Genomic DNA, 23,759 nt, shown 5'->3' with positions numbered 1-23,759 from the left:
AAAACATTCCGTCCGTAACAGATGAAGTGTGGCCAACACACCCAGAGCATTGGAGGAGTGTGACTATACATCTAGAAATGTTCTCCAGCTTAGGTCCATGAAATTGGGAAGGAAAGAATACCAGGAAAATCAGATGAAAAAAAAAAAAAGAAAAGGAGAGAAGTGATACTATCAAAGTGGTTTATATTTGACTGGTTTTCAAATGCTTTTAAATTATGAAACTTCTTCAATCAAATCTTACACAGTAGAACTCAAGAATAAAAAAAATAAATAATTCAATTTAAAATAGTGGACAAAAGATTTTTACAAACACTTCACAAATGGCCAATAAGCAAATGAAAAATGCTTAGCACGATTAGTCACAGGGAAACATAAGTTATAAACACAGTAAGATCACACTATTTATTCCTCAAGACAGCTAAATTTTATAAGTCTGACAACGTCAAATTGGCAACTAGAAACCTGACATTTTTGGTGAGAACATAAAATGATACAACTGTTTTGGAAAAAGATCTGGCAGTTTCTTAAAAAGATAAACACACATTTTCCCCAATAACACAGAAATTCCACTCCCACATGTTTACTTAGCAGAAAGAAAAAAAAAATATATGTCCACATAGATGTGTTTAAAAATGTTCACTGCAACTTCATTATAACAAAACACAGGAAAAGCATGTGTCTACTGATGGCTGGGTGGATAAACAAACTGCTATATCCACACAATGGAATTCTACTCAGCTATAAAAAGGAAAGGATAGGATTATTGAGAGTCAGACATGACTTAGCCTTATTTAGAGTCAGACATGACGTAGTGACTAAACAACAACATTGTTACACATAACATGAAGAAATCTCAGAAATATTATCTGAGTGAGAGAAGCCAGAAATAAAATGGTTCCTAATTGATCATTCCATTTATATGAAGTTCTGAAACAGGGAAAGCTAATCTATGGTAACAAAAACAACATTGGAATAGTTTTTTCATCTGAGGGTGGGGGGAGGTGGAGAGTGCCTAGAAGTTAGCATGGGGGGACTTCCTGGGATGATGATACTGTTCTATATTTTGATAGGAGTTTGGATTAAAAGATGCTTGCTCCTTGGAAGAAAAGCTATGACCAACCTAGACAGCATATTGAAAAGCAGAGACATTACTTTGCCAACAAAGGTCCATCTAGGCAAAGCTATGGTTTTTCCAGTAGTCATGTATGGATGTGAGAGTTGGACTATAAAGAAAGCTGAGAGCCGAAGAATTGATGCTTTTGAACTGTGGTGTTGGAGAAGACTCTTGAGAGTCCCTTGGACTGCAAAGAGATCCAACCAGTCCATCCTAAAGGAGATCGGTCCTGAATATTCATTGGAAGGACTGATGCTGAAGCTGAAACTCCAGTACTTGGCCACCTGATGCGAAGAACTGACTCATTTGAAAAAGACCCTGATGCTAGGAAAGACTGAAGGTGGGAGGAGAAAGGGACAACAGGATGAGATGGTTGGATGGCATCACCGACTCAATGGACATGAGTTTGAGTAAACTGTGGGAGTTGGTGATGGACAGGGAGGCCCGGTGTACTGCAGTCCATGGGGTCACAAAGAGTCGGACACGGCTGAGCGAATGAACTGACTGACTGACTTGGATAATTCAGGTGTATGTGTTTGTCAAAGTTTTTCAAAAGGAACCTTAAAGTTGGTGCATCTCAACTATACATAAAATTTACATTAAAAAAAAAACTAAAAAAATGAACTCCAGTTAATGATATGCAAATTGAAACAATTAGGGGTAAGTATCCTGATGTCAACAATTTACTTTGAATTACAAAATCTAAGTGGTGGGTTTCCAGGAGTTCACTCTATCATTCTTTCAGCTTTCCTGTATGCTTGAAAATTTTCACAACAAAATCTTGGGGAAAATCCTACACAGAAGCTCAATGTATAAAAGGCAAAAACATAGAGTGTCTCTGGAGAGGGAGGGGAACCTCAGCGCCCCTCCAGCTGCCCCCCCGCCCCTTGCTTCCTGAGCTTGTCCCTAATCAGCCTTCCGGAACTCCAGGAGTGGGAGGAACACACCTCAAAATTACTGCGGGAGACAGTCTTCCTGGTCACACTAGGGATGTGGGTGATGAGCTCCCAAGACAAACAACAAATCTGGCTCCGGAGCATGATGCAATAGTAGCCTGAGGGTTTCAGGTATCTAAACACCTGCCCAGACCTCAGTCCACTAAAACCAGGGTAGCACTAACTTGACTTGTCCTGCTGGCAGTCTCATTTCAAAAAATGTAGAAGTAGCAAGGAAAACTGCTATGTAGAACTGAACTCTTATCAAATAGAAAGGGCTGGTAAGTGATAGTAACATGGTGAATCACTGCGAGAAGGCTACCAAGTAGCTTCTCGATGGACAATGAAAGGAGCACGGGGCACAATCAGAAGTGTATATTAGAAAAGGATCTCCAAAATGATATTCTGAGGAGACATTAACAAATGAAGAAAGCAAGAAGAAGGCATCTAAAGAATCCAAAGTGGCTGAAGAGGGAGTTAATGTATTCAGGTTTTACAAGTAATAGAAGCAGGAGCAAATAACCAGGGATGAACACAAAAATATTCTACAGACAACTTTAGTACAGTTTCAGGAAAGTGAAAATAAAAAGCTAAGACACCTGGAAAGGATTTTAAAGATATATTTAGGGCTAGAAGAAAAAGAGAATAGTTAGGAACACTGCTTACTTCAGATGGCTTAATATGAACAGGGAGCAGATTTAATGATCACCTCTATTAAAGGGGATGCTCCTCAAACCAGAGAGGTCCAAAGAGAGCTCATGTCCTTGAGTGCAGACACCTTCAAATGTAATTACAGAAATAAGGTCAGTAATGGTTGAGAGTTTGGAAGCCAGGAGAAGTGGCATCCAAAAAAAAAAGGTTCCCAGATCCAAAAGGGAAAACTCGTAGACTCTGGCACATACTGACTCATGAGTTGATGCAATCCCTGGAAAATTCTAGGGTGAATTATTACACAGAAGGTTGATAAGCACTTGGAAAAGTAATGATGACTAGGCGACAACAGGGTTTCACAGTGAACTAATTGCATACCTTTTATTGGTTGGTTTGTTTAGGAGAGATTAAAAATACCAGAGACATAATCTGGCTTTCAGCAAGATATTTGCTAAATTTTAATGATATCTTATCAGACTAGAGATAGAAATATGAGCTCCAATGATGGCAGGGTCAGACAGATTTAAATGACTGTTAATAATATGTATGTATTAAGTAACAGAATGCCAAATTGAAAGGGGGCTCTTGGTGGTGGTATTTGGTTGTTCTAGTCTTTTTTTTTTTTTTTTCCTTCTATGATTTGGAACTCACACTCCTGAAATCAGAGAATGATGTGATGCTGAAAGGGAAAGTAAACAAACACTTTGGAAAGGCATTTCAAAGATGTTGATAGGTTGAAACATAAACAAGATATGTTTACGTGGTAAAATAAACAAAATAAACCTTATTTGGTACAAATACAAAGCTGTGTACTCAGATTTTAGAAGATCAGTTGTGTAAGTCCAAAGGGGACAACCTTACCATTTTGGGGAATAATATCTATGATTCAATTGTGTGGTATGGCAGCCAAAAGAGCTGATGCCATCTTTCTTTGATTAAATACAAAAATAAAGTCAAAACAAGAAGATAAGAGTCCTACTGAGATGAACCCTGAGCTGATCATACTGCATCTGAAGCACTCTGTTTTTTTAAAAATTTTTATTTTATATTGGAGTTCAGTTGATAGTAATGTTGTGTTAGTTTTAGGTGGAGAATAATATGGAGGTTCCTTAAGGAACTAAAAACAGAGCTACTGTATGATTCAGCAACCCCACTCCTTGGCATATATCGAAAGAAAAATATGGTTTGAAAAGATGCGTGCACCCCAGGGTTCACTGCAGCACTATTTACAACAGCAGAGACATGGAAACAACTTAAATGTCCATCAACAGATGATGGATAAAGATGATATGGCTCATATATACAATGGCATTTTACTCAGCCATTGCAAAGAATGAAATAATGCCATTTGCAGCAACCTGGATGGACCTGAATTTGGTCCTAGAGGAGTTACTTTGAAATGGAATTGAAATGGATAAGGGAGATTAAGAGTTACAAAATAAATGAAATGAGCAGAGTGGGGGAATATAGTCAATAATAACATAATATCTGAACTAACACAGCGTTGTAAGTCAACTATACTTCAAAACAAACAAATAAATAAACTCTTGGAAAAAGAGACCAATTTGTAGTTATCAAAAGGTACAAACTTCCAGTTAGAAGATAAATAAATATCAGGGATGCAATATTATGCCAATTCTACTGTATATTATAATGAAAGTTGTTAATAGAATAAATCCCAAGAGTTCTCATCACAAGAAGAAACATTTCTTTTTCTGTTGTTTTGTCGCTGTTTAGATGACAGATGCTCGCTAAATTTATGGTGATAATCATTTCATAAGGTATGTAAGTCAAATCATTAAGTACACCTTAAACTTATACAGTGCTGCATGTCAGTTATATCTCAATAAAACTAAAAGAAGAAACAACAAAACATTTAATGGAATTGATAAAACAGAGGAGGAGCGAGCTAGACAGTTTGTTACTGAAGGAACTGGATGTTTAGACTGGAGAAAATGCAACTTCAGGGGGTCAAATACGATCTTCCCACACATGAAGGCTATCAGAAGACTGGACTTATTCAACAACCATTCAGAAGGTAGAACTTTGGCTAAAGGAAAATAAAAATCAGCTCTATCTAGCACAAAGCATTTTAACAATGGAGTGATTTAAAAATGAACTGCGCTACCTTGGGCAGTAGTAAATTCATCATTTCTAGAAGTAGGCTAGTAAAAGTGCCAGGCCAAGTTGTAAAGGAAATACTTTGCAGTTCGTGAGATGTTGGATTTGATGTCTACTGACAGACTTTCAGGGAAGAATTCTACACCATGAGACTCTGACTCAAACTAGTAAACATAAGGTCACCAAGGTTTCTATGGGCATAACTAACCATGATGTAGATAACTGTACAACTGCAGATGTAAATAACTGTAGATAACAATATTGATTACTTATTCCTTTGATATTTAAAAATCCACTTAAATACAATAGATAGATTTGGGGTTATTATTTGAAACTGAGCAAATAAGTATAGTAAACATGCAATATTACCTTGACAGGATATGAGAAAAGTTTAATGAAACCAAAGTCATCTCCTGTGGCTAAGAGGGAACAGTCTTTGGTGAGGCTGGCAGCATTTACATCGGTCACGTCGCTATGCACTGGCCAGATGCCCTCGCAGGTGGGCCCCAGCACACAGGTCCACGTGTCCCATTCTATCTTCTCAATCTTGAAAAGAAGGAAAATTAATATATTTTGTACAACCCAGAGATCTTTTTGTTTTATTTAAAAGAAACAAATTGAGGTTGAATAGTTCTAAATGATGACTTTGCTAACACTGGGTATTTTGTATGCTACAGTGCCTAAAATTCTCAGCTGCATTTTTAAAGTGGCATATATATCGTCTCGATAAATCAACACTGCAGTCAAACCTCCATATATGCTCCCCTAGATAAAATGAACACGTTTGAATTGTGGACACCTGACAATAACAAAGGTTTTTAATTCTCACCTAGACATTTATCATTGTATATGCCATAAGCTGGGGCTTCCCTGGTGGCTCAGTGAAGAATCTGCCTGCAATGTGGGAGACCCAGGGCTGATCCCTGGGCTGGGAAGATCTCCTGCAGAAAGGAATGGCTACCCACTGCAGTATTCTTACCTAGAGAAATCCATGGACAAAGGAGCCTAGCAGGCTACAGCCCATGGGGTCGCAAAGAGTCATGAAATTAAAAGACACGAAATTGTGAAATTAAAAGAGCCATGAAATTAAAATACTCTTGCACCTTGAAAGGAAAGCTATGACAAACCTAGATAGAGCATTAAACAGCAAAGACATCACTTTGCTGACAAAGGTCCATATAGTCAAAGATACAGTTTTTCCAGTAGTCTCGTATGGAGGTGAGAGTTGGACCATAACAAAGGCTGAGTACTGAAGAATTGATGCTTTTGAACTGTGGTGTTGGAGAAGACTCTTGAGAGTCCCTTGGACAGTAAGGATATCAAACCAGTCAATCCTAAAGGAAATCAGTTCTGAATATTCATTTGAAGGATTGATGCTGAAGTTCCAATACATTGACCACCTGATGCGAAGAACTGACTCATTAGAAAAGATCCTGATGCTGGGAAAGACTGATGGCAAAAGGAGAAGAGGGTGACAGAGGATGAGATGGCTGGATGGCATCACTGACTCAATGGACATGAGTTTGAGCAAACTCTGGGAGATAGTGAAGGATAGGGAAGCCTGGCGTGTTGGAGTCCATGGGATCACAAAGAGTCAGACATGACTTAGCAACTGAACAAACATCAAAATGCCATAAGCTAAATCAGGGTTTCTCACCATCAGCTCTATCGACATTCCAGGCTAGATAATTGTGTGTGTTCAGGGGCTGTTCTGCCTGTTTAGCAGCATCCCTGTCCTCGACCCTGTCCACTTGATACCAGTAGCACCACCTCCCCAGTTTGTCCCCAAACATTGTCAAATATCCCTGAGAGAGAGGGCAAATTGAGAACCACTGAGCTAGACTGATCAATGGGGCTGATCGTTTAGCAAAGTATTTTTAAAAGGCACAGGACAGAACTTTTAAAAGGACTGCTTCCTTGGAAGAAAGAGCAATAAGATTCTGCAGCTAGCTTAATATTCTTTATGCTCTAGAGAGACCATCTTAAAAACTGGAAGAGATGTTCATAATCTGTTGCATGAATATACATTTTATCCTTTAAAACTGTTTTATCTGAAGTTCACGGACAGGAAGATTCGCAATTGAAATATGTTTAATTCTGAAAAAATCAAGGCTTTTCTTTCCTTTTTTTAAAAGGAAAACACTAACAGTACTACCGCCACTATGGATTAGACTTTCCCAGGGGAATATGATTTTATTTACTTTCATACAAGACCTACTAGTGTACCTTAACAGTACAGTTTCTAGACACAAGCACTTTGAAGCACTGTTTAAAAAGCTATAAAAACTCATTAGAGAGCTGTAGCTAAAATGAAGGGCCAGATTGCTCTCTGTGGATCTGGAAGCTGCTTGGCACGTTGTTAATGTACCTTACCCTCCATTTCTGTTGTTTCCTGCTTGGCACCCACTGCCTGGGAGGGAAATGACAAGATGCAGCTAGGATTTGAGTCACACTGTGAGGAGGTGCTATACATATTTTAGTCACTCAGATTTCTCATTTAATATTCTGTTTCTTCTGGACACATGCAGAATTGGAACAAAAAAACAGCGGTTCACCCAGTGAGTTTGGGTGCTCAAGCAAAGCCACAGACCAAGGTGACGTGAGGTGGTTCCCCCATAACTACCTCAGTCTTCTGAGCTGCACGTGGAGCCTCCCCAACTCCTTATGACATCCTCAACTGACCTTCACAGGAAGAGAAGCAGGGAACCCCCCACTCTGGTTCCAGAAATGGGCTTCTGGTCACTGACTCCCTTATAGATACGAGATTTCACTTCTGACACCCTCCTTGGGTGGTACCTTTCCTGAACTCATTCTACAGGGAGGAATGGGGGTGAGCTGATCGTGCTCACCCTATAGTCACCCCAACAGAACACCCTTGGCCAGATCTGAACACCATGCTATCTGGGGGAGGCGTATGTCTAACTTGTCAGAAGCTACAGAAACTGCATTTATTTTTTTTTTTTAGAAACTGCATTTAAAGTGGAACATTACAGAATGTGTATATATATGTGTAACATTGAGCTACATAATATGAGTCACTTTGCTGTATAGCAGATCTAATATAACACTGTGAATCAACTATACTTCAATAAAATAAATTTAAAAAAGAATGATCCCTGTAACCAACAAAACCCAAAATGGGTAAATAGACTTGTTAAACACCCTGGCATTTAGACAGAAGGAGAGCCCTCTAAGGGTGTCTCCCATAGCACCTTGCCCCAGGCAGGTATGTCATTATCAGCACTGCTTTGCAGAGGAGGTATCTGGAGCCCAACAAGAAGTGAGTCATTTAAATCCTAGCTTGCTTAGCAGGCAGAGGGGAAGTCAAGCTCTAAGGAGTTGGGCTCCTAGGATAGAGCTGCCTTAACTGCACCATGCTGCACTGGATGTATATAAATGGACATTTTAATAGCTGTCATAGTTAAAAATTTGCTGGGCAAGCTTTGTGTTAGTTTCACCAAGACTATTTCTTTAAAAAAAAATCTTTTTGCAAAGAAAAATTTCAAAATCCTTCATACTTAATTGAGGGGCCTGACAATATTGCTAAATAAAAGGATGAGCTACCTCTGGAGGTATTTTTTCATCTAAAATTGTTCATCTGTCCCAAGGTGACCTCATCCGTCCTCCACCACGCGGTTCTACTGAATCTTATTTTAGTAAACTTATTTGGGGGACTAGACCTGGAAGGGAAAATACAGGTAAAGTGATGTAAAATGATGCTGCATGGTCTAGGCTGTGGAGTGACACACAGACCCCTGTGGTCTGGGACCAAAGCTCCGTGGTCCTTTTACTTTCTTAGAGCCTTAACGTCCCTGTCTGTAAAATGAGGTTGACAACTATCACACAACAGCCTGACTCATAGTAGGTAAACCACTCTCTGAGGATTGGGATACAGGTATACGAAGTGCCTGGAACAGTGCACAGATATTCAGTGAAGGAAGGGCATACTTCAAAATATCCCTGACTCAAGGCTTTTAAAGTTTCCCCATATAGAAAAGTTAAAGATTGATCAAAGGTAAATAAACTGGAGTTTGACAGTGAGATTAATCGACCCATTAACAATTTCCATTAATACAATGCCATCGTCTGTAACCACTTGGGTGTCTCATGTACTGCACATATATTTCCTTTAGAAACAATTAAAATATTATGAATGAACAGAAGTCCAGAAGTACACTAGAATACTGGAATAGCTTATATTGCTAGCTAACTGAAGCCAGAGAGAGGAAGATGCCTGTCCCTCGGTGGCATACCCTTGACTCTTTTTCCTCTAAAGAAGCAATACTTCCTTTTCTTTCATCAAAGGTTACATAGTGAATAAATGAGTTAGAATGTCTCCTGGGACTAAAAGGATGTCCTTAGTGCTCCGTCAGGCAACGACCTTTTTGGCCAGCAGCGTTTACTACGCGGAAGCACGTGCAGACTGAAAGACCAAAGCAGCCAAGCCTTTAGGAAGAGATTTCAGGAGGGTGTTAGTTCATGGATTCAAAAATTTTGTCTAGGATTTGATTTCAGCAATGAAAAAATGATGTATGTGGATAGAAACATGAGGAAAATATGGGAAAAGGCAACAGCTTGCTACATTAGGATGGTCAAGTTGTGGATAGTTTTGTTTTGAAAAATAATTTCTCTTATTGTTGCAAAAGATATTGTTTACTATTGCAAACAGTGACCACTGAGAAAGCATGTTTCAGAATTTTAAGTTCCTAAAGAGCTCTGCACAAAATGACAGAACATGTGGAACAGGAAAAGTAATATGTAGCATTCAAACTGTTAGCTCAGTCATTGTCTTCAGGCCGAGAAAAATTAAGGAGAACACCAATTAGAGATTGCTATGTCAGTGGCACAGTAAATCCATACCTCCTCAGAAAGTAGGAAACCAGGGTAAGCAGAAAGTAGGAAACCAGGGTAAGCAGTCAGATTTAAGAAATGGTCAAGCCTGAAAGACATGCAACTATAACTCATTTTAGTGAATCGTAATGATAGGTTTTACTTAAATGCACATAGTAAATCATGAACTATTTTTTAAAAGCTTTGTGTGTGATTGTTACCTCGGAAGGTCTTATTATATGCCGTTTGCCTCTTGGAGCTTCAAAGAAGAGTTGTTCTTTGGCACCTGAATTAACTTGCAGTAATTTTCCTGTTATGATAGAATAAAACAGGAGACAATTAACCTCTGCATTTATCTTTTAGTGATAAAATGAACATGATTGCAACCATTTGATATTTTCATTCATTTTAACCAAAGTCTCATAATTTGAGTAAATACATGCTGAATGATCCAGGATGTATGTAAAGACAATTACATGGCAGGGTAGAAACTCCAAAGCTATGATTTTTAAACATATGAACCTCATAAAACCTCACCTTGAACATCCTTCAAACAGAGAAGAGTCAAGTTGCTACTTCACTCTGCTGCACTGGCTATTTTTCCAAAGCCAGACAAAATCTAACTTATGCTCTTTTCCCCTGATGCTTCCTAGCACAGAAATCTAGTAAAAGCAAACTGTATGGGCAAGAATTATAACAGAAGCAAAGACCATGTAAGAGTTTGTGTTTACTAAGATATAAATTCCAGATTTGCCATTTAACATTCAGAAACAGGAAGACAAGGACATATAAAACAAACTGTAAATGCTCATTCCATTCTCCCCTTCCCTTTTCATTGAAAATTTGTGAAGAAATCCAAGACTTATCTCAAAACAAAATGTTGAGCAAAAATAGTCTTTTGGTCTGATGTAATATGTTGGACTTTAATCTTGGATTCATTTCAATTAATGCTGAAAAAGATTAGATTTCTTAATTCTCTTCCTACCACATCAATGATCCTTTATGGCTTGAAAATTTAAATGACCCAAAAGACATACTTTTGAGTATTTTTTTCAGCATTTTTTTAAACGATGGAAAATCTCAAACACATACGGAAGTAATGGTAAAACAAAACCCCTCGAGAGCCAAATGTCCAGTCTCAATGGTTATTACCACATGGCTGGCCCTGTTTCAGGAATCTCCACTCATTCTCTCACCCCGGATTACTTCGAAGCAAATGTCAGATATCCTAACATTTTATCTGCAAATAATTTAGTGTACATATACATATATATATGTATATATATACACACACACATACATACTAGCATGTCCTCGCCCCCTCTTTCTTCCATAACTCTTTTATATCTAGTAGTCTTGAAATGTCCTTTCTGGAAAAATGAATGCCAAACTAAGAACTCTGTGATTTATACCATGTTCTTTAATGTTTAAGTGGGTAGCACTTAGATTTGAAATCTAGCTTGGCTAAACTTCAGGAGTTACAGGCCTGTTTCTAAGCAACTAATTAAAAACAAGGTTCTCTCATTTTGTAACTGAAACCTGAATCATTTTCAATTTTCTGAGTTATAACATGGTGATGTAGGGGATTTGCCTTTGCTGTAAGGAGCAAGTAAATTTGAAAGTGTTTTCTCTGAAATGGGCCCATTTTCCTGACTTACTAGCTGAACATACACAAAGTGAGAAAAGAACAAGAGAGTTAAATCAATTTTGGCTATTTAGCATTATAAGAAAATGAGTAATCAATATTTTCCCAATGAACTAGATATATCTGCAGAGTGACTTTTAGAATTCTTAAGAGTGACTGCAGATAACAAAGGATGTGGGAACAGGATTAAAAGACTCAATGGAAACATTCTTAGAATATACATAACTTCCTGACAATTCACTTTACACTATTGTTTCAAAGATCATACTTTCTAAAACAGACCAAAAACTATTAAAACAGCTCAATGAAGTACTTTCTGATTGCAGGAATGTTTTTAAAAGCCACTTTGGCAAGCACCATACACCTGTGGGTACCTCCCAAGCCCACACCCCTTCCCTGAGAACTGCCCTCCACCCTGGACTGGGCCCCTGTGGTCACATCTGCACTCTGGAGGTGGACATTGACCCAGGAGTGATCACACTGGGCAATCAAATTCTCTCTCCGGGAAACTGGAACCTTAGGCTGAATCAGCGGATGCCTTGCTGGGAGGAGATGAATGTGGCCTTTGGGACTAGGGGTGGCATTTGGGGGCAACAGAGAGTGGGCCCTGTGAGAACAAATGAGGGAGTCTGCCTGTGCATAGAGGGGCCACACGCAGGCACCAGACCCAGGAGAGGAGTGGAGATGGGCTGCCTCAGAGCAGGAGAGGAAGGGAGAGGGGCGCTCCCTGGCTGGGTTCCAGGCATTTTCTGATTCATTCCTAAAGCCAGTTTCTCAGGAGAAACTTCCTATTCTTAGATTTTATGAGATACTCCTATCTTCCCAATAACTCTTGTTTTTAGATTCTATGAGATATCCCTATCTTTCCAATAAAGTCATTCCTTATTCTTATTTGTTAATTTAAGCTGGCTTGAGTGGGTTTCTGAAACCAAGGATATGAAGAAATTAAAAAAAAATCAATTATTGTGTTAGGAAGGTAGCACTATGGGTGTGTTTTTCTCTTCAAATTTTCGTTACTGCCGTTATTAAACTGTCTTTTTTTTTTTTTTTAAGCATAAAGGAACTATTTAGGTCACTACTCTTTTTTTCCACTGCCTGCTACTCTGTAAAATATAACCATGGGAATATTCCAAGGATGGGAGCAGAAGCAAAGGGCAAAAATTCTGTATAATCCAGGTATAATTTGCCCCTGAATAACAGTAACCCTTATTCTTTTAGAATCCTCACTTTTAAAAAAAAATTCACTAGAAATGTCTACACACACAGAATAAGAGAATTGAAAAAGACAGCTGTCCTCATCATGATGCAGGTACAGTACATCACATCCTGCTGGGGCCTAGAGCTTTATAACCCACAGAGCGATTCATACACGTCACCCCAGTATCTATATAATCTGCAGCTTAGAACAATTCCAAAATTGGTGCTAAATATACCAAACATATTAGGCCATTTGCAATGAAAATGGGAATCAGATGTCCTATTACAGCTTAAACTGTTCATTGGTAAACGATCTTACAGTACTGGTGTTTCCGGAAAAGAACTAACATCCACTAGAAAATACTCTTCCATGTTTTCCCTCTCTCCATATATATTTTTTCTTTCTTAGGCATTCTGTGCAGAGGTAGCTGATGTTCCTACAGAACGCCGATGTGCTTTTTGGTTTTCCTGGGACCCGTGGTTGCCGTGGACACGGAAGGCTGTGGAGGCTGCCGGCTGCGCTGTTCCGCCCCTGACGAGCCAGCTGGCTCCAGCAAATGGTTCAGTATTTTTGCCAAGATCAAAGGAACCAAACAGACCCCTGCTCCTCAGTTCTGCTCTCTGCCCTCTGCAGGCCCTCCAGGCCCTGTGCGAAGAGCCAGGCTGAGCCCGAGGCAGCCTGGCACAGGCTGAAGGCACTGGGGTATCAGAAGCAGAAGAATATTGATATGACGCGTCTCGTGGCAACAAAACTGGAGTTAAACCAGGGAAGCTTCATGGGCACACTTGCTCTTGTTCTCCAGATGGTATAACTCCTCCCTAAAAATCAAAAATATTCTATTCTCCTCTCAGGCCACAGAAACCATTTGGTCTGATCCTCTTAACTGACTGAAGGGGCCACTTAGGATGAGAGGCAAAGTGGCTTTTTAAAGGCCTTGGCCTCCTTTCTCTCACTGCGTTTTCCATCATCCTGAGTGTTGGTTGGATCGTAGACTCTAGCTGTGGGCAAAATTATGGAAATAGTGAGGTTTGCCTCTCTCCCTGCAAAGTGATGGCTCTACATGGAGGGCCTTCCTGCAGACCTCCACCCTGGCCTCTCTGGGGTGGCAGCTCATGGCTCCCGGGCAAGGTCGTGTTCTTTCCACCTAGGGTTTATTCCTGTTTATATCCCTACATCTGACACAGGGCCTAGAACACATTTGAAGAACAAAAAATAAAAACCCTCCCCAAGTGTAAATATGGCTGCAATGTCCCATATAATAGCCATTTAGGATAGCTACTGTCAAAAACAAACAAAACCCAGAAAATAACAACTATTGGTGAGGGTGAGGAGCAGTTGAAACTCTTGTGCACTGTTGATGGGAATGTAAAATGGTATAGCTGCTGTGGAAGATAGTATGGAGGTTTCCCAAAAAGTTAAAAATGGAATTTGATCCAGAAATTCCGCTTCTGGGCATATATTCAAAAGAACTGTATACTCTGATCATAACCATATCATTCACAATAACCAAAAACTGTAAGCAACTCAAATATCCACTGATCGATGAATGGATAAACATAATGTGCTATGTACACATAATGGAATATTCAGTCAGTTCAGTTGCTCAGTCATGTCCCACTCTTTGTGACCCCATGTCCTACAGCATCCAGGCTTCCTTGTCCATCACCAACTCCCGGAGCTTGCTCAAATTCACATCCATCGAGTGATGGACATCCAATCTCTCATCCTGTCATCCCCTTCTCCTCCTGCCCTCAATCATTCCCAGCATCAATGGAACATTATTCAACTTAAAAAGGAAAGTAATTCTGACACAAGTTACAACATGGAGGAATCTTCAGGACACTATGCTAAGTGAAATAAGCCAGTTATAAAAAGACAGATACTGTATGACTCCACATATATGAAGTACCTAGAATAGTCAAAGTAACAGAGACATGAAGTGGAATGGTGCTTGCCAGGGGCTGGCGGAGGGAGTAAGGGGAATTACTATTTAATGGGTACAGGGTTTCAGTTTTACAAGATGAAAAGATGGATGAGAGGTGAAATGGATGGTGGTGATATCTGCACAATAATGTGAATGTATTTAGTACCACTGAACTGTACACTCAAAATGGTTAAGACAGCAAATTTTATGTTACGTGTATTTTATCACAAGTAAAAATAATTTTAAAGTAATCTCCTCAACCAAAACATATTCTTCCTATGTCCCATTTTCTCTCGGTTCTTCACGCCATAAAATGTAAATAATAATTGGTTTTAGCTGCCTAATGGTCATTGTAGTGGTGGGATTCACATATTGAGACAGGTGGTGTGTGTGTGTGTGTGTTGGGTTCTAAATATAACTCATTGCACTCTGTTCTTCATATGCATAAAGATGGCCCTCAGTGTTCTAAATCTTTCTCACAACAGGGCATAGCCAGAGATGTTAGCCAGAGATCAAACAGGATGAAATCCTTGTTTTCATTTTTTTTAAAAGCAAACAATAAAGCAGAGACTATCAAAGAAGGGGTTGAGAAGCGGCTGCTTACACTCACCCCTCACCTCCTGGGCCTCACTGGTTCCTAGATGCCTCCCGGGCCTGTGTCCTGCCTATTTCCACACACCGGCCCAAGCCCCTGGCACTGTGTCTGCCTGGCCCTGACGTGAAAGTGAGCGGGACTTATCTGATCCCCTTTGCCCCTGTTGGGACTGGCACCTCTCACAGTGAATGGCACGCATGCCTTCCTCCCACTATTGCTCTGTGTAAAACGCCTGTGGGTTGTAATGCTGATTAAGTCCAAATTCCAGTACCATACGTACCTTAAGTCCAAAAGCGCAGTATGTAGAGCTACAAGGAAATTCCTGCTCGGCAGAAGGGTCAGTCTACAGCCACTACTTCAACAAATGCATGAAGTACACTGGCATCTCTAAAATAAGCTGGTTTTGGTCAAGACCCTCATCATCTCTTTGTCTTGGTTTATTTCACTTGTTTTCCATCTCCAGACTCTCTCACCCTTCCCAAGATGGTAGGGAAAGCCCCACTCTAATCTGTCAGAGTTACCTAATGCTTATGGGATAAAGTTCAGGGTTAAACTTCCTAGCATGACCTAATAGTTTCTTTCCTTGTTGTCTTGGCCTAATGGCATTCTCTGCCTTTCATGCCCTCAGCCACTCAGCATTACTGTTTCTTAATCCCCCTGGTTCTTCCCGCCTCCGCATGGTAGCACAACCTGTTCCTTCCCAGCCTGGAACGCTGGTCTCAGACATCGCCATCTGTTGAGCTTCTACTCATCTTTCAAGATCCATCTCAAAGGTCACTCATTCTATGAAGGCTCCATGGATTCCCCCTGGGAGCTCTTTCCTCAGAGATGCTGCTTTCCACCACATGGACTAAACTTTGCTGAAAGCTGGGAACCTGCCCATTATAAAATGCCTGCCCTGGACTTTAACATCAGTCAAGTCCCTGGGGTGGGTTTTCAAAGTGATCCACCCTAGAGCACCCCAGGTGCTTACTGCTGCTTGGCCACTCTGAGCCTCTGCTCACCACTCCCCTTGTGACCCTCTGGTCTGTGCTCTGGTGTGGTTCAGGTACAAGCCTGTTCCCACACTCAGTGATAAACACTGCAGAGAGGAGGAACCACGTCTCACTCCCTTCTGGACCTTCCACATTTTCTGGCTTCAGACTTTGCACATGGCAAGAGCTAGATCTGCTACATAAATAAATAGATAAATCTCCACTGCATCTGTGGGCATGACCTGGAGGAGGGAGGGGATAGGTTGGGAGTTTTGAGAGAATCAGAGAAACTCTAGGTGAGCTGAATATAGCTTCCTACCTCCAGTGGAGGATGAAAATGACTTGAAACTTCTTGGGCAGTTCTCTGGTAGATAGAAAATTGGTAGGAAAAGGGAAAGCATTAAGAAGGAGATATAAGGCAAGGACATAGTATGCCAGACCCAGAGGTAAAGGTGACTTGCTATGGTAACAGAAGGCATCATGTACCTTCAACAGTCTTAAAACTCAATGGCTGAGTTAATAATTATAGTGGTGGTAGTGATAATAGTAATAATAATAAAAAGATGGAAAAATACTCAACATTTTAACAACTTATTGACCAGAGATATAGTAATACGTCTTTTGTTACCCAAACATCACTGACCAGAGATGTTCCAATATTCACCTACAGGACAAACTGCTGAGCACAGGCAGAAACTTCTGCAAAAATCCCCCAGTTAATAATGTGTTAACAGCAGCTACTTCTGGGTTGTAAAATTACAGTCGTTTATGTTGTAAGTTTCTCTTTAAACTGCCATTTCCTCTTGGAAACAATATATGAATGGACATGACTTTTAAAAACTGAAATTATATTTTAAAAGCCACAGCATACTTTACCTCTAGAGTCCCAGTCAATGTGTGTAATATAACTAGAAGCACCTTTACAGATGCCAACCCTTTTGCTTGTCAGGACGTTGTAAATATCCACAAAGTTATCATGGGATGCCACAGCAAGGTATTTTCCTGTATCTATGAAGAAAAATGAGTGGTTAACAGTAAAACATTTCATGTGGGAATTTACTTCCAGGAACTTAGCATTTTAAAATGGGTTAGAGGTTAAGGAAATAGTTGAAAAGAATCCACTCTTGCAACTTTTTGTCCCAACACATTTTTACAAGTTTTTGCTGTCACCTTTTGAAAATTTAATATCAGAGATCATTTCTTTTCTGTGATGGAAGGAGACCATGTCTTCTACAGTGTCAGCATTTACAACCAGGAAACTTCCATCATTCAAGCCGACTGCTAAGGCTTTCCCATCTGGGGAGAAGGCACAGCATCTTCCACCTACAAAAGAAGCCACAAACAGTACTGTTATGATCTGTGACTTTCCTACCAAATGAATGAAGAGGGGGGGAATGTGCATATAGCCATGGACCTGTGACTGTGTCTTTAACACTGCTGGTGAGAACTAAAACTTCATAATTTAAAACATTTCTTACCACCAAACCCAAAGACAATAATCATTAATATTAAAAATAAGCTTTCTATTTCTCTGAGGTTTATCCATTAATTTTTTCATATATAAAGACCTGAGTTTTCAAGTGACAAGTGGAGTGAAGAGGGGGAAGGGATAAAGGATTAATATAACTAGTATTTCTTCTCCCAAGATGTGATGCTGAGAATGGGACAAAATTTCCAGAAACTATTTTTTCATACCATGCCTTAAGTACAAAATTTGCTTTGGAGCACCTTGTTGTTTTACTTTTAGTCTCTCTAATCTCTGATCCGTGGATTATAATGCATAATTCTAGAGGTGGAAGATTTTATTCCTGTCTCTTCTGTCATGAGAAGAATGAAATATGGATATTTTCTCCAAAGGTGTCTGCAAAACTAACCAGTACTGGGCTTAGGGGACTACATGACAAATGGTTTCTAACGCTTTGCAAGGTCATGGGCGGCACTTCTGAATGAGGAGTATGGAGTTATGTTAAATAGGAATCCTATTTAAGGATATGCCCCCTCCCTGGCCCAGTTTTCACCATCAAGATATTTGTAAGCACAACACCAGGATGGGACAGTCATGCAGCCTTGTGCTAAGACATTCCAAATTGAGCTTCCACCCCTCCCTCCCCATCCACTGTTTCCAATAGGCTGAAAAGCCACATGTATACCAGTAACTTTAAATGGGCTCATCTAAAATCTATCTTCCTTCTTGTCTTCATCCATTCACTTTGCAGTTACTTACTTACTATGAATCAGGCATTGTGCTAGTGCCAAAAGAACAGAAAGACCAACTTGCCCTTTAGCAGAGTCATCAGGCTTAGGTCAAGCATAAAAATTTATTGCACAAACCAGGATACCCGAGAGTGAAAGGGAGAGCTATTAATAATTACACCAGGACACCAGCTATAAACTCAGTTGAATGGCCATCCTATCTCAGAGGTGTTGGCTGTTCTTTTGAACTAATTTTTAACCTGGTAAATAAAGTCCACTGGATGATATTCAAGGTACTCACACTGAGTACTTGGTCTGTTATTTTCCCCGACACAAATGAGTAGCCTGATTATTCACCTCTGTAGTAGATAAGAGCGTGAGCTTTGGAGTCAGACTTGGATTTGAATCCTAGCTCCCTCCACCACTTATGAAGACCCAGAAGTTGAGTGTAAAGTGCGTCCACATGGTGGAGGGAGACGGCGTCATGCAGTGGCCACAGGTGTGCCCTCTGAAGCCACAGTCCTGGATCTGAATGCAGATCCATCACTTACTAGCTGTGCAACTTTGGGCAAACAACTTAAGTGCTCTGCGCCTCAGTTTCCTAATTTCTAAGTAGAAGCAATAGAGGCCTTACTCACCGGGTTCTCGTGAAGACCACAGGCGAAGTGCTAGCACAGTTACTGGCTCAGTGGTGTCAGCCACTGTCACTATCATCACCACCGTCTTGACACCTTTTCTCACTTTACCCCCCTAGACTCATCTCCCCATGTCTATCCATAAAAGTCCCCAGCACAAATACTCTAGGGGCCAGGCTCCAATCTTATCCTTTCCTGTCTTAACTTTCACAAATCCTTTGAGCCTCGGCTCTCGTTTTCCCCAATGGGGCTGTCTCTGGCTGTGGGCCTCACCCCGAGCGCCCGTGACACCTTGTTTGTGCCAAGATCTTCCGTTTGTCTATCCTCACCCCCTCTCCACCCTGCTCTGTGCCTGGAGCTGGCCTGCATGGACTCTACCAACAGGCCTCCTCGCCCCCTGGCTTCTGATTTGTTTGGTCAGGGGGAGCATGAGTACCCCCTGGCTGGAGTACCCCAGGGGCTGCAGGGAGGGTACTAGGGAAGAAAGGATAGGGGGTAGGGAGGTTGGGGCTTGTTCTCCCCTGGCTGCCTCCCCGCAGGGTCACCGCTCGCTGTCTAAGCCTCTGGGCTGGACGGTCACCCCCTCCTGCCAGGCTGCCATCTCACTCTCATCTGTTCCTCGCCTTGTCCCTTCAGGCCCAGGGCTGGCAGTGGTTACTACTAGTTGCATTGTACTGGACAAACCCTGGTCATTTCCCTACTCCCTGCCCGCCCCTTCATAAAGAGCCCAGTTTTGAGACTCTTCAAATGACCCAATTTGAATGGACCAGCTGTTGCTGGGACTCTGTTCAAATCTTGTCCATCTCTGACACTAGAGATATGGCTGTTCCTCCTGGGATCCCCAGTGTCTGATACATAGAAGCTGCTCAATAAATGTTTGCTGAATTTCTACTTCTTGGTATACCTCTTGGTTCTCATGCATATAGGTGTTTAATACATATTTATCTGTTTCTTGTGGTTAACTATTATTTTTAAACCAAGTTTCCTTTTTCAGTAATAAAATCAGTTCCGAAGACTGTTAGATATAAAAATAAACACCATTCTTTACAAGCTGATGAGTTTCAACTGACTCTCACAGTTCAGATGAGAAGAGGAAGGACATATTGCCCCCAGGTGGCAAATGTCTATGCAGTGCAAGGAAATAAAGAATAGAACTGGGCACGGATGGATCAGGCCAGCCTTCTGGAACCATCCTCCATGTGATTAGTTATATCTATAGCAACAAACACTAAATCTCCGTTCCCCAGCATATCTGGGAGCGTATAATAGGCACACACAGCAAATATTAGTTGAATGAAAGGGTGAATGAACTCAATACTTGTGGTTGTAAATACTTTCACAGATGTGTAAGGTGACATATGCACCTTTTTTGAGTTTCCTCACTGCCAGCATACGGTGTTGGGAGGATAATTCCCAGATCCGGAGGGTTTTATCATCGCTCACTGTTGCGCAGATCGGCAGGAGGGGGTGAGCTGCCAGGCCCCACACTTCTCCTTCCATGTGCCCCTGTGAGGAAGGAAATGGGGCAACAAAAATCAGTTCAATGCTTCTTAGCGAGCCCTTCCCAAGAGAATCCCAAACAGGTTCAAATAGGAACACACACAGTTTGAGCTTCCTTGAGCCAAAATGATTGTACTGAATAAATTTTTCACCTGAACTCGAATCTAAAGCTGGGCCTACATGATACTAAAGCATTCATCTGAAAAGCAAAGGATGGATTCACGTTGCTGTTTTGCTTGTATGATGCCAAACATCTTCTCATGTGAAAGCATCCTAGTGAACAATGAACTGTTCTCGTTTTATCCTGTGATTTGACACTGAATAAACACAGTATATATGTATCTTCTAGTAATAGCTTGGTCACAAAGACACAAACCACTTTCTTCCATAAAACCGTATTCTAAAAGATGTAGGTACCGTTTATCTATTACCAGAGGAATTGGACAGTAATATTCTTGCTAATTAATTCTATTTCAGTTCTGTGTACAGCATTTGGCAGAGCAGAACTAGAGAAATCTAAAATTTTATTTCCAGTATCTTGAGTATTACTCAGGGTCAGCATTTGTTCACAAATTTTCCAGTGATCATAGAAAACTGAAAGGGGCTTGATAGGCACTGGACCAGTTCCGCATGCCAATGTCTTACCACAAACACACTTAGCTGGCTTAGAATAATAACTGAGATGCAATATATTTAATGAATGAATAATTAGGGAGAAAATGAATCTGATTCTTCTAACTTATCACTCACTAAAGCAGTGTAAAGAATAGATTAGTCAAGGAACAATAAAACAGACCAGAGTGTTTACTGAATTTCTGCTTTTAGTGGCTAATTATAAAAAGGCTTTGCTTAGTAAAGCAAAATGAAGACCATACACAGGCATCTGAAAGGTGTTTGTAGTTGGAATGCTTTGGGAGAACAGGTGGCTCTTCAAAGAGAAATTGGACGATTCCAGTTTAACTGGGAAGCTGTTTGAGCAAAACAGTAATTTGGCAGAAGATACAAAGTTCTCAATACTGCTGACATTCAAATATCTGAGAAGGGTGTAGATACTGTTTTTATTAGATTTGGAGCACCTTACACCCCCAGCTTTCTAGTTTTCTTCCCTTGGGAGGCCTCCCACACTGAAGGCCATGGTCTGAGGATGGGTCAGGTGTGAGCCCTCTCTTGCTCCCCCGAGACTGCATCTGCCTGAAGCTCTTTTACAGACCAAGTCCTTTGGTACACTGAGGACAGGGTTGTGGGGCTCTGAGACCCTTTCACATCACTGCCTCATATATTTGATTTAAAAGTTGTATTTCCTTAATCTAATGGGACTGTGTACTTTGACTCCTGTATAACATAGGGATGGACAGCGAGTGAGGTGGGCAGGGAGTCTCCTGAATGGCGCGGGGAAATGAGCTTGGACCTCCCTTTCCTCCTGACCTCCCTAAAGCTGATAATAACCAGCTGCACAATCGAAAGCTGATTATATTCGAAGTATATATAATGGGGATTTTCAAAACTCACCTCCTGTCACTTCTCTCTTCCCCTACTCTCTTAATAAAAAAAAAGCAATCTACACCAAGTGATGTTGACTTGCTGAGCTACTGACTGTAAAAGCGGTTCTGCAGTCTTCCCACAGCAGGATCGCTGATGGTCTTAACCGCATTGTCTCTACTGTTTCTTAAGCTTCCCTCACGGCCTACCTCTCAGAGCAGGGCTGTCAGCCCCTTCAGCGGTCCTACTCTGTCCTGGGTAGCGCACAGCATAGGGCTGGTCTTGGCAGGGCCCCAACAAACAGTGATTGAAGTGAGCTACCGCGTTCCACCCAGGAGAAAAAGGCAAATGATTGACTGACCAGAAGATGAAAGAGAGATGCTGAGATAAAAGGGAAAGAATGGCACGCGTGTAAAGAGAAAAGAGGGCTCTCCCAGCTCCACTGCCTGCCCAGGGCTCAGGGGGCCGCGCCTTCTGCACTGTTTTCATGCAGCCTCCACGCTGAGAGGTGTGGAGAACAGTCTGGTGGAGAGACAAAGAAAAGGCTCTGGTACCCGACAAAGCTTGGTACGAATCCCAGCTCTTCAGTTCTTAAGATGTGGCTGCGGGAAGTTCACTGGGCTTTAGGCCCTCCATCTATAAAACAATCACCACTGAGCAAATCTGTTGTGGAGATGAGAGAGGGAATTTTGCACAATGGTATTTATTTCCTGACACACAGTCAAGTGCTCGATAAATGACACGCTTGGGTAACTGTATTAATAGAATGATAGAAACAAATACAGGAAAGAATTGAAGAGAATGAAAAACTGAAAAGACTTTGTTGTTGAGTTTATAACATATTTAGACATAATTAGTTCAACTCTATTACTTTTTAACTTGAGAAAATATTAGAGTTTGAATCTTAAAATGATGTTTAAATCCGTAGTATAGCACAAATCTTACATATTTAGCAGTATAGCATGTAGTAAATAATTTAAAGTCTCCAACATTTGGGGATTGAAAAGAAACACTCCATTTTCAATAAAATTAAATAAATAGTCATGGCCAGAAAGGGAAAGAAAGGTAAGAACAGCTGGAGAACAAAGACATCACCCCTTCTCAAGGTCGCACCTCAGCACAATTCTCAACTTGGGCTGCCTGGTGCCATCAGCTACAGAGCTTCTGAGATTTGTTTCTAACACAGAAAAAATGTTAAAACACGGATTCTTATTCAAGATAGTCAGGGTGGGGCCTGCACACAGGCATTTTTAAAACCTGATGTGTGTGCAGGCCGGCTCAGATGTAGCAAATCAGAGGGCCCCTTTCAGTGGGATTTTGGGGGTCAGCCCTAACACAGCAAGCCTGCAGGCAGGCATCAGGTGAGGGAAGGGGGCAGTTCCCCTCCACTGGGCCCACAGAAGTCCCAGAGCTTAGATAAGCAGTGCAGATTCCTTCCACTCCACCTTCTGAACCCCCTCGTCCCTGCCCAGGCCTCTTCCACCTCTAACTATGATCTATTCATCACCTCCAAAGACATATGTCACTCCTCAGGTGACATGTGATCACTTCTTGGATCTTTGAGGATACTGCTGATGCTTATTTTAATCTGGTATTATCTGAATCAAATTTTTGAGGGGAGAGGACGGGTAAGGAGTATGTTACATGTTTATGTGAATTGAGGCTGAGACTAGAATGATGCACAAAACCTAAAGAGACCCATATATCTGGTGTGTGCAGAGCAAATAATTTTTTTAGTTTGACAATTTTTTGACAGACTGAGAGGAAATATACCCAAGAAACCCCATTCACACCTGAACCTGATTCAGAAAATGAGATTATGGACTCTGAATAGATGCTCTAATGGGATAAGGCTCCTGGGGATCCTGGGAGTGGGAATGTATCCTGCATGTGGCAGGGACATGATACTTGGTGGCCAGAGGGGAGACTGTGCTGGACAGGTGACCCTTAGGAGCCTCCTGGTTT

At 41.1% G+C, this 23,759-nt stretch overlaps 1 protein-coding gene across 9 annotated transcripts in view; it reads right to left on the bottom strand.

The window, feature by feature from the left end:
- EML6 (EMAP like 6) overlaps positions 1-23,759 on the bottom strand; it is a 279,303-nt gene that overhangs the window by 44,477 nt on the left and 211,067 nt on the right. For all 9 annotated transcript variants that reach the window (XR_011492041.1, XM_070478386.1, XM_070478384.1 and 6 more), the window contains 5 exons: positions 20,180-20,321; positions 17,158-17,310; positions 16,864-16,995; positions 9,873-9,961; positions 5,191-5,367 (listed from right to left, as the gene is read on the bottom strand). Coding sequence is in view for 8 of the 9 variants with exons in the window: in XM_070478386.1 (XP_070334487.1) it covers positions 5,191-5,367; positions 9,873-9,961; positions 16,864-16,995; positions 17,158-17,310; positions 20,180-20,321 (693 nt within the window). In the remaining variant the exon portion in view is untranslated. The remainder of the gene's footprint in view (positions 1-5,190; positions 5,368-9,872; positions 9,962-16,863; positions 16,996-17,157; positions 17,311-20,179; positions 20,322-23,759) is intronic.

Source organism: Odocoileus virginianus, chromosome 2, assembly GCF_023699985.2.
Source record: "Odocoileus virginianus isolate 20LAN1187 ecotype Illinois chromosome 2, Ovbor_1.2, whole genome shotgun sequence".
Lineage (NCBI taxonomy): Eukaryota > Metazoa > Chordata > Mammalia > Artiodactyla > Cervidae > Odocoileus > Odocoileus virginianus.
The sequence above is the reverse complement of the archived record's forward strand: the minus strand, read 5'-3'. Positions and strand labels throughout refer to the sequence as shown.